The sequence below is a fragment of the Myotis lucifugus genome, unplaced genomic scaffold, assembly GCF_000147115.1.
Source record: "Myotis lucifugus unplaced genomic scaffold, Myoluc2.0 scaffold_3, whole genome shotgun sequence".
NCBI classification, from domain to species: domain Eukaryota; kingdom Metazoa; phylum Chordata; class Mammalia; order Chiroptera; family Vespertilionidae; genus Myotis; species Myotis lucifugus.
The window spans coordinates 30,719,742-30,732,391 of NW_005871051.1; the positions used below are offsets into that span (position 1 = coordinate 30,719,742).

Genomic DNA, 12,650 nt, shown 5'->3' on the forward strand with positions numbered 1-12,650 from the left:
GCCTGGGGGGCTCGCCGGCACCGTTCCAGCCCCGGGGATAATGGGCCGAGGTCACAGGGAGGAAGGACTGTCTCGTCTCAATTTCCCACGTAGGACGGGGCATGGATAATGGGAATCACGAAGCCTGTGGGCGTTAGTTCCGTGTCCTCATTCATTGCAGTCCCAGGGAGGAGACTGACCCGGACTGAGCTTCATCAGCTCTCTCCCTGCCACAGGCAGACAGTACGTACGTAGTGAAGGGGTTAGTCTTAGGAGGAGGAAAAGGAGACTCAGGCCACCCGTTATCTCCACCTCTGGATCATCAAGGACGATGAACACATTCAAAGACTCAGAACATTACACGTATGCCATTTCCTCATTTTATTTTGCCTTCCCCCCACTTCAAAGGATTGGAAATGGTATTTCAATAAAGGTGTGATAGTTGTACACGAAATACTTGTTGAATGAAAAAACTGGGTGAGTGAATGAGTGGGTGATGGAGGTGAGCAAATAGAGAAATGAACATTCAGTCCGGGGAAGCGAGGGAGCTAATGAGCCCCTCCCACGGACCAGTGGAAACGGAGCATCAGCCCTAACCAGCCCTCCCCATGGTCAGCAGTTCTGCATCCCAGGGCACCCCCACAAAGTCCCATAAAAATGCACCACGCCCCACGTGCAATAAAATGGCTTCCTAAGAAATACCCACAAGTCCCATAAAAATGCACCACGCCCCACGGGCAATAGAATGGTTTCCTAAGAAATACTTGAAAGTGTTTTTCTAATTTTGCTTTCCAAAATGATTGGCTACTTCATAAATTACATAATCCAATTTTATGATTTTTTCTACTTCTCCAATCATCATGAATATTCAGAGATTCTTACAAAGTAACCAGTAACACCTACAGTTTTCTTTTAGAATGTGATTTTCATGAATATTATATCTAATAATTAATATCACATTAGTTTTCGTTGACATCTAATTAGACATTTACCAATTTTATATTGCATAACGTTTTTCATGTGGTGGAGCCCGCTTTTCCCAGTTCTCAGGTATTTGTGTAGGCCAGTACAAAGTTCATAAAGCTCATGGGTGGAATAGCTTTAGGTCATGTGTGATGGATAAGTGCCACTAAATGACTTTCTTTTATCAGAAGAGACAGCGTACTCATTCTTTAAGAGAACGAGACTTCCCCAAGAGCTAAGGTTCCTGTGGCCCAAGTAGAACTTCTGGTGTCTGGTGGGACGTGTGCCGTAGATTCTCTTTAAATGCCGCCTCTGTAGCTGGACTTTTCTGGAGCAGCTGACCTTGGCCTTCAGAGGCAGTAGCTCCTGTATGTCCAGCCTCCGGTAGGACTCGCCCCGTGGGAGCGGCTTTCCTGGAGTGAAGGAAATGAAAGGCCTTCTCGTCCCTAAAATAGGGCCGCGTGTCCCTGGTATCACACCATGCAGACAAATTAGAGAATAAGAAGAAATTCTTTCCCGCTGAATAGTGCCCTCCCACGCGCTAGGAGCTCAGCACGCGTTTGTTTCTTCAACTGAATAAGTTGAACCCTGGGGTCGAACTTCTCGGAAGAGATCTTGGGGCGTCAGCTCTGTTCTCAGCAGCAAACCAGCTGGCTGAGTGGGAGGAAGGTTCAGGAGCTCCCACCTCCCACCCCATCTCACCAGCCTCACGGTCCCTCTCCACGTGGACAGGGGGCCCTTTCAGGGTGGGGCTTGGCAGAGCTCCCCCAGGCTCTCTGCCCAGAGAGTAGCTGTGGCCACTGATAAATACACACATCTTGTGAGCAAGCTCGGGGTCCACCCTCTCCAGAGCCCCGAGAGCGACCTCAGAGCCCAGGCTGCCCCCAGCCTGCCCGGGACAGCCTTGCTCTAGGAGGACCCCTCTCGCCTCCATTCTCCCAAGACCTTAGCCTCCACCACAAGAAGTGTTTACAGCTAAGTGACTTCATTAGCATGAGACTGAATGACTGGTTCTGGAAAGTAGAGCTGTTTTGCTTGAAAACCTTGCTGCTTTACGCCTCCCTTGCCATCACTAAGCCGTGTGTGTGGTGCAGGAAGGACGCATGGCTGCGTGTGAAGTGGCTCTCGGTTGTTTGACACGCCGGGCAGCGATCAGGAACCGTGGGCGTTCTTTCTAGCAGAAGAGTGAGAGGCAGGCGGGAAACGCCCACCGTGCGTCCTCCCTTAGCCTTCGGTGCCTGGTGTGGTCGGGGTCCTCACTTCCCGTCACAGGTGACAGGCTGAGTCACTTTTCCAAAGTCTCATGGCCACCAGCAGATGGAGCCTGGACTGGAACTCAGATCTTTCCAACTTCCCTCAGCCCCTTGTGCATCACACTAACTCCCAAATAAAGGCAGCTCCAGGGCGGCACGCGGACCATCGCGACAGTTTCTGCCTAGGAGTTGGGGCAGCTTGGGCTGGCAGTAAGCTCAGAACACTCTGCCTTATCTCTGCACCCTGAACCAGGATGCGGGTGACAGGAACTGGCAGGACTTGTCTGCCGGAGGAAGTCTCCTCTCTCATATCTGCAATCCCAAAGGCGACACTTCTGCCTTAAGGTGCAGGTTAGGTGTTTTCCTTTATTTTGCACAGTAAAGCTACAAGAGGAGGCTAGTGATGCTGTACATTTCTCGTATGTCCTGTGTGGCCACAGTTCTTACAGACCATTGTCGGTGCACCTGAGACACCATCTTGCCTGTGAGTGTGTGTGTGTGACTAAATGAAATTTTTCATTCAACAAGTATTTTTTGAGTGCACGCTGCATGCCAGGCCTTACCTGGTCCCTGGGACTCAGAATGAGAGCAATGCCGTCCTCACCCTCAGGGAATCACATCTGCTGGGAAAACAGGCCCATGAAGGCCTGGTGTTTAAGATGGCGATGGCGAGCACCCCAGCGCTCTGGCCCCTGTAATGTGCGCAGGGTAATGCCTGCGGGTGTCCCGGTGGGTGCCCTGTGTCTGTGTCGGGAAGCGCCCCCTGCAGGGCTGCTCGTCTGGCCGGGCCAAGCCTGCTGTGGATGCCCGTGATCCCATCCTGCCGTGCTCGAGAGGAAAGTAAGAATTTGAAAACAACAGCAACAAGGACACATGAAACGTATCTAGGATGAGGACAAACGTGACCACAAATCATAGTTGAGAGGGTGTGGCCCCCAGATAAGCTGCCAGTGTTTTCCTTTCCCGGGAGAGGGTTTAGGTAGGGGACAGGCAGATCGATGCCTGTCTTTTGTCTGAACCTGAACTCTTACTGTGCTTCCCCTTGGGAAGAAGGCAGAGAAGCCAGCATTCCCCTTGCCCAGCGCCGGCCCGTGTCTGCTCTCCGCGCTCCGTGCGGGGCCGGGAGGCGGCTCACGTTCTCAGACGTCCTTTCCACAGCAGTGAGGCGGCCCTCTGCACCCACCAGGCGCCACTCCACGCCACGTCCACGGGGGCTTTGTGTCACTTCCTCCTTACTAACCAGGCGTTCTGTGTTTTTCTGACGTGATGACGAATGTTTTCACTCTTAGTGGGCATTCGCTCAGTGGGAAGCCTGCTCCATGCTCACCTCTCCTCTGCATTGCACGGGGCTGCCTCTCAGCCAGCAGCCCTGGGTGGGGCCTCCGTCCTCTGTGCATCTCTGCTAACCTGTCCCTTTCTCTCTGCCTGCCTGCGGCCCACCGGGCTGTGCACACAGCCCTCGGAGCACAGCGGCCACCTCAACTCCAGCTCCCGCGCCTCCTCCAGAGCCAGCTCGGCGCGGGCCAGCCCAGTGGTGAGTGTGCCTCTGTCTGCTGCCTCTCTCCCTCTTCACCTGTCTGTCCTCTGTCCGCCTCCACAAGCCTGGACGCAGGAGAAAGTAGCAAGGCCTCTCCTTAATCTGTTATGTCAAAGTACAAACACAAGTCGGGGGCTGGGGAGCGCTACCCAGTTTGGAGTATTACTATTTGGTGATCCCGGAATTGCATTGCGGAGTTTCTAAAGGACTGGGTGAGGGCTGTTTTAACAGCGGGGCTGGGAGATGGATCTTACTGGGAAGAGGGAGCTTTGAACAGTGGGGGGAGTAGTCATGTGCATCAATGTGTTGTTTTTTATGATTTGAAAACTGAAAGAGTTGACTTAACATTCTGTTTGACATGTTACTTGTTCGACCCCGGGCGGTTTTTACACGCGGTGTGGGCCCGACAGTCCGTGGCATCCCTAGCTGTGCTCGGTCCCCACCACCCCGCCACCCCCGGGGTCTCAACCTCTTCAGTGTGTGCGAAACCACAGGATGCACTCCTGTGGGTCACTCGGCATGGAATGACCTGTGTTTTGCTTCGGAAAATAAGGGGCCCTACTATCTAGTCCCCATCCTTTGAGTGTCATTATTACGTGTTTCCTGGAGTCTTTGGAATATTAGGCACTTTCACCTCATCGGATGCTCTGTATGTAGCTGCTACACATTCTTTGAACAATAAGGGATTTACAGGGCGGTTTTGCCCCGGGGACTCCTGGGGATTGGGGAGGCTGGCCGAGACCAGGGGAGGGGTGCTCAGTGAGCAGGAGCGGGGCCACAGTAAACCCTGGACACAGGAAAGAAAGCTGGGCAGCATGGGTCCGTTTTCTCCACTCCTCCAGCATGGAGATGCTCGAGTGTGGTTCTGAACTCAGTTAGGCCGTGCTCCTGCCCGAAGCGTAGGCCGTGCTCCTGGCAGTCCGAGAAGAGGCCTGGAGCTGAGCTCTCCATGGCACACATGGCCCACGAGCACTGGTGGCTTGTATGTTCTTTAAATTAGATGCAGTCTTTTAAAGTCAGGAGGGTCCCTACCAAATGCAGATGTCAGCTGCTTCTGGGGAAGCAGACAAAGGGACCCCTGGAGACTGGGCTCATATTGCTGTATGGGGTGGGCAGGCAGCCTCGGTGCTCCCTCCCTGGGTCCTGCCTTCGTGCCAGTCACCTCTGGGCTTGCACTGGTGTGTTCCTGGTAGCGGAGAAATGTCCCTCTCCACCACTTACCTGGCGGGGGTGAGAAAACAGCAGATGGGTCAAGGCGGTGGGTGTTAGAACAGAAGATGTCCCCAGCGTGGGCTGCCGACACCACCTCTGTGCCCGTGTCACCTGCCCACCCACCCTCACCGCCACTGGAGCCTCCCACCCATCCTGGAGACCAGGCGTGAGGGGACCAGGAGAAGCCGCGTCCTAAACGCACTCGGCCGGGCGGTAAGGACACCCCTCCAGGCCAGGTGCTCATCACTCGCCAGCACCCATCGGGCAGGAAGAGCGAGATACTCAGCTGTTCAAGATCATGTAACTTCGTTTTTAAAATCTGGCAAATCTGCTTCTTACGGATGTTGCAAAATGACCAAAGGGCACTATTTTCGAACTCAAATTCCTGCTGACTGAGGCCAGCACACCTGCCGGCCCCCAGGGTGAGCCTCCTCCCAGCTCGGCTCTTGCCTAGGTTTTCACACATCAACTCACCTATGTGAAACCTTCCAACTCCTCGGAAGAAACATTCTCCATGGAAGTTAATGGCAAGCCAATCCTCCTTTTGGAAAGAAGTAGTCACCGTTGACCAGCGAAGTCTGTGGCTCCACTTGCAAAGGGCCCTGGCCCCTGAGCACACGGAATTGTAAAACCTGTGATTATCTGATGTTCAGGTTTATTCAGGCATCGTGATGACGCCACAGAATAACAGGCTCAACCTAGTCAGACTGAAGAGACTGAAATCAGATACAGATTTCTTTGTCAGAAGCTTCTAAATTGTGACAAATTTACTCCCATAACACGGTTCAGCGGATGACCATAAGCAGAGGGGAGCGTGAAATGTGCCTGGTATCCCTGGGGTCTGGTGACTAGAACTGGGTGTCCCTGCAACTGAGGCCCAGTGAGGTCCCCAACCTTGGGAGCAATACTTTTGCTCTGTGTGTGTTCTTTTTTATCTTTCTTGCAAGAAATACTAAAAAAAAAAATGTGGAGTCCTTTTATAGGTTTAACTGAGGGTCTAGCTGAGGAGACTTCAGACTGCACTGGCCCCTTCTGCCAGTTCCAAAACTCATGGCCGGGCAACCAGTTGTTTCTTGAGAGGGACTGTGCAGTGACATTGTTTCTGTGACCCCGTTGCCCATTCAGGGTCGGGGTGCTGGCTGGGGGGGCGGGGTTGGGGACACCATGAGGAAAAGTCCTTTGTGCCTGTGCTGGGGTCTCTCTGTGCCCACAGACTGTACTCTGTGTCTAGGGAGGTAGGCAGGCCAGATGGTGTATGGAGACCCTGAAATTTTACACCTCACCAGACGCTGTGGTTAAGTGAGTCTGCATAGTAAACTCATTTATAGGATGTTAGAAGGCTGGAGTTAAATATTTAATGTACTGCTTTAAGCATTTGTTTTTCAAAGGAAGAGTTGCCATAATTTAAAATTTCACAGAAGTATTTTTAGAAGTGACTCTTTCCAGTAGATTTTTAACAGCTGTTTTTGTATGCACCCAATTGTGGCTGAAATCCTGCTGTACGTCGTTCCTAAACCTGTTCCTGTGAGGTGGTCACACTGACCTACAGTGTTTAGTATTGCTCAGGAAATGAAAGTCATGAATGCAATAGGCTGCAAGATATGTGGCCCTTCCATGAATGAGGACCCTGGTGTCCGCAGATGTCCATGCTGGTGTGGCCGGCGTGTCCCTGGTCTCACTGCTCATGTCCACACCATGTCGTCGGGTTCCGTTCATCCCCCTGGGCAGCAGCCACCACAATGTTCCTCTGTTTTGACTCTTTTTTTTTAAATTTATTTATTTATTTTAATATATTTTATTGGTTTTTCACAGAGAGGAAGGGAGAGGGATAGAGAGTTAGAAACATTGATGAGAGAGAAAGATCCATCAGCTGCCTCCTGCAAGCCCCCCACCAGGGATGCGCCCACAACCAAGGCACGTGCCCTTGACCGGAATCGAACCTGGGACCTTTCAGTCCGCAGGCCGGCACTTTATCCACTGAGCCAAACCGTTTCGGCTGTTTTGACTCCTTGTATATTATTTCCAGAGATAAACTGCTATGCTTTGTGTCAAAATTAAACACACCATCTGGGTTACGTTGTTTGGGGGAGAAAGGAAGGGACTGCTTTATTAAAGTGGGTGCAGCTGCCTGACAGCTTGGCGCACTGCCATCTAGTGGGAGCCCCGGGCACTGCAACAGCTTCATGCTGCTCTGTCCATTTCCCCGGGGGCTCCAGGTTCTTGTGTCTCAGGAAGGCGGGCAAATACCACCTGTCCCTTGTCACTCGGAAAGCAGACAGAACACATTTACTCTAACATGTAGAATAGAGATTGGCAGCAACAGTTAGGCATAGATTGGCTATAACTTCCCTTGAGAGCGTCATTTTTCTACGTGACCTCTATTAAAAACATATCAGTGTTCACATTCTGAGTCCATTACATATTTCAGAGCAAAGGCTTTTTTAAAACTAGTTTAAACTTGTTTTAAAATTAAAGAGAAAACTATGATTTTAGGGGGTTTTTTTCTTCCCCATTTGATCTTTTGCAAATTACAAACACAGTATTTGCGTTTTGGGTACAGGTGAAATGACGCAGAGCAAAGCTAGCCTAAAGTCCCCATGTGACCAATACTTTTGCTCTGTGTGTGTTCTTTCTTATCTTTCTCGCAAGAAATACTAAAAAAATAAAATGTGGAGTCCTTTTATAGGGACAGATACCTTTGTAGGTGAACGTAGGATTTCTGGGGCTTCACTTAGCTACACAGTCTTTATCTATTGCTGATGAACAGTCAGAAAAGCTACCATTTAAACCACAAAGCTGAGAAGCAGCGGGCTTCTCCAGATAGCTTGACGGTCTATTAAATGGGGCCTCCTTCTCCCACTAAGAGTTAAGTTACTCTTTTTATTTTCATCTCATTATTGTTTGTTCTGCAAATTAGCTTATTTGGGGGATTGAAGGCCTTGGGCCCAGCTGGTTTAATGAATTGATTTCCAGCAGACCAGGTGCTTGACAGTTAGCTTCTCCTTGGTTATTTGAAATGTTTTTCTTTATTGTTGAAAGTACTACAGATGTCCCCTTTGTTTGTTTTTCCCATTGACCCCCTCCACCCTGCCCCCGCCCCTCTCAGGCCTTCACCACTCTATTGTCTGTGTCCATCTATGCGTATAAGTTCCCCAATTAATCACTGCCCACCCACACACCCACCCCCGCCTTTCCTCTGAAATTCGTCAGTCTTTTGAAATTTTCAGGAATGTTATTCCCAAGTGGAGAGAAGACCCACCCCTGAAGGGCTAAAGTCATCACAGCTCAGAACTTGGGTGCAGGGTGGTGATGTAGAACCCTCTCGATCGAGGCCACCTCGATTCCCAGAACATCTAGTCAGGCCGAGGTGGCACGCACATCTGAAAACATAGCAGTTCTAGATGTGCACTCGTACACGTACAGGTGGTGTGGCACGCGGCTGGAGCGTCAGAGCTCCATAACGGGATGTAACTGCCAAGTTGAGGAGTGAAAAGGGCGCCTGCGGGCGAGAGTTCTGGTAAGCTCCCACGAGACACCGTTTTGCCCTGGTCTCTGGAGGACAGCCGGCTGTGGGCACAGGAAGGAGAGTGCTCTGGCACAGGGAGCGCCAGGATCTGAAGCCCCACCCCAGGGCGTGAGGCCGGCCCGCCCTCGGTACTGCCCCCTGGCCGGAGGGACAGACGTGGTTTCCCCTCCTGCTCTTCCGACACTAAGGAGACTCAGAGGAGAGCAGAGTTCCTCGTGGAGGCCCGGGTGTGGGCGTGCGGGCGGGCAGGTGACAACAGGTGCTCTGGGAGCCAGATCTCGGGGTGAACTTGGGTCTGTCGAGCTTGGCCATTCTGAGCTGAGAACTGGTTTGGAATTGCCTGCTTTTGGAAAGACCGAGCATGTTGTCAGGTTTCATTCACCCCCTTGGTGATTAGCTGTCACGCTTTGCTGTGTCATTTTACCCGTCCATTCAGGCATCCTCCTCTCAGAGAGCAAGTTGAGGTGCAGGTTTGGAGGAGAGAAGGTGGCAGGTGGTGAGCCTTCTTGGTGGGGGACAGGCTAGTGAGGGCCTGCAGCCCAGCGTGGGCCCAGGGCGCACACAGGACGGGCAGTGGCCATCTTTGCAGGGCGTCACTGCCTTGACATCCTGACCAGTGTTTAGCAGCTGCGCCCGAATGCTGCCCCACGGACAGCGTCACTGTCACAGTTCCTGTGTTCACGAGCCGCTCCGCATGGCCTGGGCCCCAGCTCCGTGGGGAGGTCTCAGCCCAGAGTCTGGACCGGCTGTGGGGCACGATGCAGAGGTCCGAGGGTCCCCAGTCACCGACGAGGCTGACTGGCTCAGGCGTGCTCTGCACTCACCAGTTCGTCGCAGTGGATCCCAGGCCTCGAATGGAAGAAGCTCTGAGCTTCCGGAGGCAGATTGGAGACACGACGGGAAAGCATGATGAGTGGCAGCTTTCCCCGGGGAGTTTGGAGACGGCTGAGCACAGGGTTTCCTCATCCTCTGTGACCTTCCAGTGGGCTCTGGAGAGGAGCCCTCTGTGTACCAAAAAAGGGAAAAAGGAAAAGAAACGTTTCTTTTGTTGGACACTGAGCAGAGAAAGTAGTAGTGCCATTGTCAGCGTGGCCCCTTCCCTGAGACCTCTCGAGGCGAAGGGTGGCCGGGTCGCTGTTCATGCAGCCGCGTGGCTGCTCTCGTCCCGTCCCACCGGGACGCCTACCTGTCGAAGGGAGAAGACGGGCCTCAGAACCACATGCAAACAGCAAAGCTGAGAAAAGGCAAATGCTTGGGGCCCCACTTTTCACCTGGCAAAGTCTCCTGTACCTTCAGCCCCCCCCTCCCTCGCCCCCCAATCAGCCTCCAGATGTTTGAACCAGAAGGTTCACACTGACCCAGTCGCTCATGAGAAGAAGAAACGGTTACAGCTGGCTCGCTGCTTTCTCTTGCTTCAGAGGCCACGCTCAGTGAGAGTGGAAATGAACACTCCGTGGTTGCACCTTCCAGCCCCGGGACCCCCCGTGTTCTCGCTGTCTAGTCACAGTGGCTGCAGAGGGTAGACAGGTGTGGGGCGTGCGGTCCCCTCCTGTGTGGACACAGACCTGCACACCGAGCTGCAGGAATCGGAAAGTAAACGGGTTCCACCGCGTTCCTGAGCAAGCGCCTCCCCGCGGGCCCTCCTGCGATCACTGTGTGGTTTCGACGTCGTGACGTTCCGGTGGAAACCGTAACAGTTGAGAAGCCTGGCTCTCTGAGCCGCTGTGGGCGGTGTCTGTGTCGCCTGGCAGAGGCATATCAGAGGGTCTCATGGGCAAAGTGGTTTTTAAACTACAAAGGGAACTATTGTTCCCTGCATCCCATTTACCCTGCATCTCGATTATCCATTTAAAGCCTATGTTTAATGTTTGTGCATTTTCCTCTCCAGGTTGAAGAGAGACCAGAAAAAGATTTCACTGAGAAGGTGAGGAATTTCTTTAAGCCTTTATATTATGTCATTAATGAACCTAGTGGGTCCCAAAATGTATGGGTAAAACTAACAAGAAAATATGTTGCTTGACCTTTAATAAAGATCTTCACCAGTGAGTGAACAGGACAGTGTGTGGGCCACCAGCCAGCGTCACAGCCTTGGAGGAGGGGTCCCCGGGGGTCACTTCCAGTTTGTGCATTAAACCCTCAGAACAGTGACGGATGGTATGGTGAATGCAAGTTCCCGGCACCATGGGCCCCTCAGTGTGCAGCTGTCTGTATTGGCTTGCGCAAGCCCACAGAAGGTGTTCCAAGTGGGAAACTGAATTCCAGTGAAGGTCCCGTGCAGGTAATTTGGGTTTTGTCTAAAATCGTGTCTGATTCTTGCCATGCTCTAGGGGTCTCGTAACCTGCCCGGCCTGTCTGCAGCCACACTGGCCTCGCTGGGTGGCACCTCCTCCCGGAGGGGGAGCGGAGACACCTCCATCTCCATCGACACCGAGGCGTCCATTAGGGAGATCAAGGTAAAGCTCTACTAATGACCCTTTATTCAAATCTGTCTCCAAGGGGAAAAAAGACTTAATTCCTAAAGTGCCAGATGTTTCTTCTCGGTGCTGTCTCCTCTGCCTCCATAAACAGGTGTTCTAGTAACACCAAGACCCAGCGCAACCTGGTCGCCCCAGGCGGCCGTCCCTGCCTGCCCCACCCCAGCAGGGCCCACCTGCACCCGGGCCTCTGCTCCCCCTCAGCTCTGGGGCACACCTGTGCCAGCACTCACCACGCTGCACAGAGGTGCTGGGCCACTCTGTCCGCCTGCCCTCTGCACACCTCTGCCCCTTCCTTGTGTCACACACCTTCAGGAGACCTCGCCACGCTGTTTGAGTGGCTTTTTCTTCTTCCGCTGGGATGTGGACACTGTTCTCTGTACCATCCTCAACACTGGGTGTGAGACGGGAATGCAGTGCTGTTGTGAAAGTACCTGCATCTGAAAGGAGCCCACGCAGAGGGCAGGTGTGTCCTCCGAGAGCAGAGGAGGAGCTCCGAGCTTCAGATTGGGCTTCATCTATGGAAGCGCTTTCTAATAATTAAACTGCGTAAAAGAGAACCAGCTGCCATGGGCGCTTTCTGAACCGCTGGGGGCCCATCTGCCAGGGAGGCCAGAGGAGAGATTTAAGTCTCAGAGGGGGTGGACCAGGTCCCTCGAAGGTGCCTGGCGAGGCCTGTGCTTCATAAGAGTATCTTTTTACTGTTCTTCCTAACATGTGCCCTGGGCCACCCCCAGGCCGCCTGCAGCTCTGTTCATTCCTGTACTCCACTGATGTCGTATTTGCTGTTTGCTGCGATCAGGATTTGTCTCTGCCCCCAGGTTGTGAGCACCGGTCATTTGTTCAACAAGTGCTTATGGAGCTTCGGGCTCCCACAGATGCCAGGCACAGGGATGTGGTGGTGAAGGGGACGGGCAGAGTGGGCCCGGGGCTCTGTGATGCAGGGCACAGCCGTGCTGACTTCCGTCTCTGGTGTCGCACTGTATCCAGCACAGAGTAGAACTCTAGGAGCTGAAGTGAACCCTTAACCACAAGGAATATTTCTTGTTCCATTTTCTGAATCCCTTTTGCCTGTTTTACAAAATTATGCAAATATGCCATATGAGATAGACCTCAATTTTATAAAATCTTGTGAAAATATCATGAGACACACCTGAATTTTAATCTTTGTAACATGGAAATTTCTTTTATTTTTCTCCAACACTTAAAAAACAACAACAACAACGAAGAAGGGCCTAGCTCAGTGATGGCGAACCTTTTGAGCTCGGCGTGCCAGCATTTTGAAAGACCCTAACTTAAGTCTGGTGCCGTGTCATATACAGAAATTTTTTTATCTTTGCAACCATAGTAAAACAAAGACTTATATTTTTGATATTTATTTTATATATTTAAATGCCATTTAACAAAGAAAAATCAACCAAAAAAATGAGTTCACGTGTCACCTCTGACACGCGTGTCATAGGTTCACCATCACTGGCCTAGCTGGTGTGGCTCATGGTTGAGCATCGACCCATGAACTAAGAGGTCCCTGGTTCGATTCCAAGTCAGGGCACATGCCCAGATTGTGGGCAGCCAATCGATGTCTCTCTCTCATCAACGTTTCTATCTCTCTATTCCTCTTCCTTTCTCGCTCTCTAAAATCAATGAAAACATATTGGGGGAGGGGGAGCGAGGGGAGAGAAGAAGGAAGTCACTGCTCAGACTGT

The 12,650-nt window shown here is 52.1% G+C and overlaps 1 protein-coding gene across 45 annotated transcripts in view; it reads left to right on the forward strand.

Moving 5' to 3' along the window:
* LRRFIP1 (LRR binding FLII interacting protein 1) overlaps positions 1 to 12,650 on the forward strand; it is a 72,747-nt gene that overhangs the window by 37,416 nt on the left and 22,681 nt on the right. For 32 of the 45 annotated variants that reach the window (XM_014464245.2, XM_023762954.1, XM_023762964.1 and 29 more), the window contains 3 exons: positions 3,652 to 3,729; positions 10,359 to 10,394; positions 10,798 to 10,923. In XM_014464245.2, coding sequence (XP_014319731.1) covers positions 3,652 to 3,729; positions 10,359 to 10,394; positions 10,798 to 10,923 — 240 coding nt within the window. The remainder of the gene's footprint in view (positions 1 to 3,651; positions 3,730 to 10,358; positions 10,395 to 10,797; positions 10,924 to 12,650) is intronic. The other 13 variants (XM_006082710.3, XM_023762874.1, XM_023762884.1 and 10 more) reach the window with 1 other exon arrangement.